At 35.1% G+C, this 7275-nt stretch overlaps 1 protein-coding gene across 1 annotated transcript; it reads left to right on the top strand.

The window, feature by feature from the left end:
• Positions 1-5776: 5776 nt before the first annotated feature.
• On the top strand, positions 5777-6586 carry LOC147497001 (protein FAR1-RELATED SEQUENCE 5-like). Its single transcript, XM_086562725.1, has one exon. The coding sequence runs from the start codon at positions 5777-5779 to the stop codon at positions 6584-6586; it is 810 nt and encodes a 269-aa protein (XP_086418851.1).
• Positions 6587-7275: the final 689 nt, after the last annotated feature.

The following is a 7275-nucleotide window of genomic DNA, read 5'->3' as shown; positions in this document are numbered from 1 at the left end:
TCCCATCTCCAATGTCCATCAGTAACTTTGCAAAAGCGGATCATTTTTAGCTCGCATGTTTTCCTTTAGACATAAAACATGAACTTTTTCCTAAAGTGGTGAGCTTCTAATACGTGCATCAATAGTTTGTTCCCTTGTACCATGAGGAACAACAGGTAGCACATGATGGAAATATCAACCCATAACAAAAATTGTCCCTCCAAAAGGTAATTCACTGCCTGTGATGTCCTTTAAAGTTGTCTTGAGTGCCTCAAATGCATAACGATGTGCCATCATAACCTCATCCCATATCAGTATGCTCGCCTGCCGTAACAAACTTCCTAAATTGCCATCTTTGCTTATTTTGCAAGTGGAAATGGATGTAATTGGAATTGGAATCTTGAATCTTGAATGGGTCGTATGACCTCCAGACATCATTATAGCAGCAATTCCCGATGTAGCTATTACAATAGCAATTTGTCCGTCGGCACAGAGTTTTGCTAAAATGGACTTATATAAGTATGTTTTACCTGTCCCACCAGGCCCATCAACAAAGTATACACCACCATCCCTCTGCTGAACAGATCTAATAATCTTTTCAAAAGCAATTTTATGTTCATTATTAAGTTTACTTATAGAAGAAAGATCCGCTGAAGTAACAGGAATAGGAAGTTCCTCTGTGACCAAACTTGATATATTATCTTGGTAAACTTGCTTCGTTGTCATTTTAGGCAAATCGTAAGCTGAATTTTTTTGCCCATGTTATTCCAACAACACCTTAAGTTCGCTTATCTAACGATCTGTCACATATGTTGTGTTCAAACTCGTTGAAGGCGTAATCTTCGGCCATATAGCTATGAAATTCATTCCAAAAATCACGCACTCTGATAGGATTACAATATACTAGAATTGTAACAAATAATTTTCGTAGAGAAGATGGCATACTTTTTCTTGATGCTTCAATCAAACATTGGTGAGCATCATTATCCCTTTCTAGCAACCCCAATTCTTCAGCAGCTTCTTTGAATGTAGGGCATATATTAGATCCAACAGTTTGCAGATGCTCATATGATGTTGGTCCTCTAACATGATTCAGTAGCACCCTCAAGTAAAATCTCTCACCTTCTATACACACAAAAAAGTGTACCTAGGTCTAAGTAGTTGATTTTAGAGTCGCCACTAACTTTATGAAGGAAAAGTTGAGTAAAACCTATGTGTAGGACTAGTCCCTCGAACTAGATGATTATTGGGTTCGGGAGTCAAGGTACGATATGGGAAGGTGTTAGGCACCCACACTCGCCTGGTAAAACTAGTCTTACTTCTATTAAGGTGTAATGTTTTGAGATAGGTGAATGAAGAAATTAGCTTGAAATTTTATTACCATGTTGGATGATCTTCACTAAATTATTTAAAAGCTAATAACTATATGCTATAATAAGACTGAAAAATAATCCTAATATGCAATGCTAAATGAAGAAAAAAAGAAAGATGTCACCTTGTTTGGAATGTTGCCTCATACTTGATTGTAGATTGATTGATTGATTGTTGATGAATGATGATGATGAAATTGATCTTGAATTGACAACTTTGATGATTGAAACAGGTAATTTAGGGGAAGAAACAACTTTTGGTGAAATGGAGCTTCTACTCAAGATTGAACTAGGAGAAAAGATGGCTAAAATAAAGAACTAGAAAGAAAAATAAAGAACACTGAAGAAAAGAAAACTACTAGGCTATTAGGTCTGAATAACTAACTGAAGATATTTTTTGTGGGAGAAGGATTTATAGTGTTTAGGCATGGATTCCAATATGGTATTGAGTTTGATCTAATGGTTGAGTATTGATTAAGAAAAATTCAATAGCATGATATCTTTCTGGATGCACCTCCTAAATCTGGCCCTTGATTCAAGAGGTGGGATAAAGGGTGCAATCTTGGCCTTCGATTTTAGGTTTTTGTAGATGTATTAGGTAAAAAAACAAACCCTGGACTTCCTCATTATGCCAACAATCTAAGGTTTCCAAACATAGCTCCAAAATAGCATATTCTCTAGAATATTCTTGATTTTAAGGATCAAATCAAATCAAACAATTAAGGAAGGTTTTCTAGGGTTTTAGAGGATTGAGAATAGTTTAGAAACCCTAATAAAAAGGTTCAACACGAGCTAGATCCACAGCCCACGAGCACGGGTCCAAAATCCACAAAATGGCCCATTTTGACTATTTTTTCAATACTGCAAATTTTCTTTGACCGGGTCAAACTTAGGCAAACTCTTCTTCACAAAATTTGTTCACTAATCTATTAGGAAAGCCCATGAACTCTTAAAAATACCCTTGGGTCGAAATTGTACTCCAAAAATGTATTGTACTGAACAGCGCGCACAACGGGCTGAAATAGGATAAGGCAAGATTAGGGTTTCTGAAATCCAAAAGAAACCTAGGCAAGTTTGTACTCATTTTGAAGGATTTTTTAGGAGAATTTAAATATGAAATAATCTCATCCAAATAAAGAGTGGAAAATTCAAATTTTGGACTCCAAAGGGTTATAGGGGCATTTTGGTCATTTCTAGTTTAAAATTCATAAAGCAACAAAACTTCAACCATAGCTAGAACATGATGAGGGGAGTCTAAATACACTAATAAAATATGAAAAGAAAGAAGTTTGATGTAGAAATGAAGACTCTAAAATGTAAATCATCTTATATGATCAAATTTATTTCAAGGAAAAATCGTGAATAAATTATGCCTGGGGTGCAAAAATGGGATGTCTACACCTTCTAGAGGAGAAACTGCAAAAATTCTTCTATTGACCCAATTTTGTCTAGCTCTTGGTTGCCAATGCTTATTCGACTTATCCCACATATAATGTTCAGGGATTTCATGATAAAAATATTGTTTAACAGCAACATCAATGCTATTCAGATTGAAAATTCAGTTAACATCGTACGAGAGTTCCTATCATCAACCAAAACATCCTCAATGAGTCAGTTGCCTTGATAGGTTACCTAATGCATATTTTTCATGTGGACTTGCAAAAAATATACTAATGGGTATATTTGACTAAGTGGAAATTCAAAAATTCTCCACAAGGCTTCTTGCTGGCAAATCCAACGGCCATCTACATACTACTTTATTTCATCTTGTTCGTCTTTATTTGTCGACGTCACTTCCATTGCCACTCGATCTGAACCCTTGTAAATATACTTGACACTTTTAATGCTCGAGCATATTTTGACATTGATATGGCAGTTGTACTTTTTCAATAACCATGGATTTTAAGGAACAACCCAACGATTATCGACACGGTAACGCCAACCATGATTCTTAACAATAGCAAAAGCGTTGTTGTCCTACCTCATATATGCAACATAAGAATCGCTTCCTTGATTAGTTACCGGAGCGAATTACTTTGGGAAATTTTTAGTACGCTTTTGATCTCTCATGTAGAGACATTTAGGATTAACATTACCGCATGGTCCATGGATCATGTGTTTAACAACAATCTCATATAGTTCCGATTCAATATTTGGATCTGGAATTTCTGCTCTAACAATCTTGTTGTAAGCATCTGCAGTTGTTAACTTGTCGTCATCACCAAGAATTAGAAGGATGTGTGCATGAGGCAACCCTCTTTTTTGGAATTCTACTACATGAACATGTGCTACTACTTTTCCAAGAATTCCTTTAGTGAATAGATCATTCTTCAACTCTTCGAGCTTGGCACGGAAAATCCTTACTATCAAATCTGGTCTGTCATTTAGAACTTGGCCTTCTAACAACTCATCTATGATCTCTGGCACGATGGATTGCAAGTCATTGTGAGAAACAAATCTGGTCTCCCAAACTTTTGAACTAATGTCATAGCATCATGATATCGATGATGCATGCAACGGGGACATCCCACCAAAGTTGCAAGCAAAATTGTTCTGCGTCCCACATTACCTTAAATTTAAATAAAAAATGAATGTAAGGTTTTCCATTTGACTCAATTTTAATAAGTTTGAAAACTCAATGCGTACCTGAATGATGTTCCCCCGAACTTAAAAAGTCTTGCAATCCTTGATAAAGTTCGGCCCTTATTTCTTGTTGGTGATCATGTATCCACCTCAATCTTAAAGTTGATATTTTAACATAGTTGTCGACTATGTATTGTTGTAAAAGACGACCACTACGGAGAAGAACGAATGGATTATCTGGTCGAATCTAATAAAAGGATCAGGTATTAGTGTTTTTTTAATTGGTGAAAAAAATATATATAACAAAATATTAGAAAATGCTATTCAATAAAAAAATGCTTTGTGAAGAAAATATAAAAAAAATCGTCACGATAATATCATCAAGAAAGCAATCGATTATCATCAATAATGCTATTCAGAAATATATAGAATATAAAAGGTTAAGTCGATAGTGTCTACAGATGTTTAAGGTGGATTTGACAGTCCTAGAATTCTCTCCACTTAACAAAACCCAATTATTTACTTTATTTTTTACTTAGACCGTAGTTAAATTAAATAGCGTTTGTTAATAGTTAATTCAAAATATTCATCCAAAAATACCATTGTTCGGATTAGGTTAAGTAGTATATTAAAACTCGATTGTCCTAAATAGCATTCCCTGTGGGATCGATTTCATTCTTGCTTGTCTACTACATTAGACCTTGTCCTAAATAGTATTACAATTAGGGTTAAATTAGTCTATTTATTTAGGCGAGTATTATCCCACAGGGAATGCTATTTAGGACAATCGAGTTTTAATATACTACTTAACCTAATCCGAACAATGGTATTTTGGATGAATTTTTCGTATTTGCTATTTACTAAACCAAAATAGGGGAGCCATGATGCATTTCATACAAGATACAAAAAATTTAAGGTCCGCTTTGCATAAAATTCTATTTCATTGATTGGGGGTGCCTCTCACAAACATGTTTTCATGGCAATGACAAACTTGTAATATATATATACTGGTATATACCCCCTGCCCAAGGCATTGTTTCAAATTAAGCCCAACCCCAACCAACAAAATGATAAAAGTCTAGCCCACAAAGCATCCATTGTTGACCAAATCAACAATGATCCAGTACTCTTTCAAATTAACATTGTAAACTGTACATACCTTATAAGACTTTGGATCTGCCATGTCACAACTTGTGAAATACAATGGTAACCGCCGAATGGAGTCCCACTCTCAAATGGATGTACGTATACGGACTTAATTTTTTTTTTTTTAAATATCACGTGAGAAAGAAAAAAAAATACCCCCACCACACGACAACTTAAAACCCCAAATATGAAAAGAGACAAAAAATGAAATAACCAAAAAGATAATAATATATCCTATATTTCCTCCACTCCTTCGTGACTCTCTTTCCCACTCTTTTCTCTCCCTCCAATATTCTCTCTTTTCCCTCACGTCCTCTCCTGATTCTCTCACGTCCATTTTATTTATTTTTTTCTTCACAACCTTAAAAAATAAAAATAATAAAACTTGACTGTTACTTGCCGAATACCTTGAAGACTTGCCGAAGAACTTGGCATGTTACTACCGCTTTACAGCCTTTACTAAATTAGTTTTAAGGACTTATTTCAATTGTAAGTATCTATAAACTTTCTAGTTATTTTCTTTTGTGTTCTCTTTACACGTAATATTTGGCGCTACATTGTGCCAAGTTCAAATAACATAATCATTAACTGTTAATTTTCTTTTGACCCATGAACACCGTGACATACAACTGATTTCACACAACTAATATCACAGTCATATCATATTCCGTCATATAAATTTCACGTAAAAACGGACTATGTGTAGTTCTATTTTGTGCTTTAATTGTTTGTATGCTTTTGATGTTGATGTTGGTAGAATTTTGTCAGACGATATTGAAATGGAGAATGAAGATTTTGATATGGAGACTATTAGTGTGCTTGCGGAATGTGTTGAGATTTACTGTCCTGAAGTCCCACATGATCTTAATCCTAAAAAGGGTCAAGAGTTTGAATCACTTGATGTTGTTAAGAACTTTTACAATGCATATGTTAAAGTAGCTGGGTTTAGTATTCGAAGTTGGTCTCAGAGAAAAACGAGTGATGAAATCGTAAGGAAGGAGTATGTCTGTTTTAAAGAAGGGAAAAGTATAGTGATAGAAGACACTGCGGCAAAAAGGCATCGGGGCATTATAAAAGAAGACTGTAAAGCAAGAATTGCAGTGGTGAAGTTAAATTCTGGTCTATTTGTAGTTACTGTATTCTTTGAGGGGCATACTCACTCGTTGTCAACCCCTAGTAGAGTACAGTTTCTAAGATCTCATCGTGGTGTTTCTGATGCCCAAAAGTGCTTAACACAACAGTTTGACATGGTAAATATACCGCAGCATCAACAATTTAGCCTTCTTGGAGTGCAATCTGGAGGGATAGAACATATCGGTTTCACGCAAAAAGATTTAAACAATAAGAAAAGGGATAGGCGCAAGAAGAAGAAGGGCCATGATGGAGATATGTTTCATGAGTATATGAAATTGGAGTATGGAAAGAATCCTTCTTTCACTTATAAAATTGAGGCAGATGATGAACAGAGAATTACTAATTGTTTTTGGGCAGATGCGACCCCTCGATGAGCATACCAGTTTTATGGTGATGTTGTCATCTTTGATACTACATACAATACCAATCGATATGGGTTCATACTTGCACCATTATTCGGGGTTAATAATCACGGTCAGACTGTTCTTTTTGCTTGCTATTTTCTCTACGATGAGACTACAGAATCTTTTGTTTGGTTATTCAACAAATTTTTAGAAGCTATGCCCTGTGAAGCCTCGAAGATGATTATAACATATCAGGATCCAGCAATGACAAAAGCAATTTCTCAGACGCTTCAAACTACTTTTCACAGGTATTATAAAGTTATGTTGTTAGCAAGTTTAAATTGGTATTTTGAATGATATGAAGTCATTGGATTCATGTTATAGGGTTTTGATTTTCAGAATTTCATAACTGTACTGGTACATGCTTATAATTATTCACTTGTTAAAGCATGTCCATCAATGGCATTGAAGATGGTAACTTGTTGATTTTTCAATGGCATTGAAGTCATGTTCTAAACCAAAGCTCTCGAAGATCATGCTCTTCACCATCAGCTCCAACTCAGATACTTGTCTTACGTAGGAACAAGGAATATCACTGAACCAAGAAACATATGACCAAGTTGAATCACAAGTAATAACACACTATGAGTACTGTTATGCTACTACTGTACCAGTAAATAACTATGTATATGTGGCATTGTGACTGTGAGTGTGGGACT

Source organism: Coptis chinensis, chromosome 5 (genome assembly GCF_015680905.1).
Source record: "Coptis chinensis isolate HL-2020 chromosome 5, ASM1568090v1, whole genome shotgun sequence".
Lineage (NCBI taxonomy): Eukaryota > Viridiplantae > Streptophyta > Magnoliopsida > Ranunculales > Ranunculaceae > Coptis > Coptis chinensis.
This window is presented reverse-complemented; position numbering and strand designations above follow the sequence as displayed.

Bases quoted from the DNA above. Each gene is read 5' to 3' on its own strand.
- LOC147497001 (XM_086562725.1), top strand. From the start codon at position 5,777: ATGTGTAGTTCTATTTTGTGCTTTAATTGTTTGTATGCTTTTGATGTT.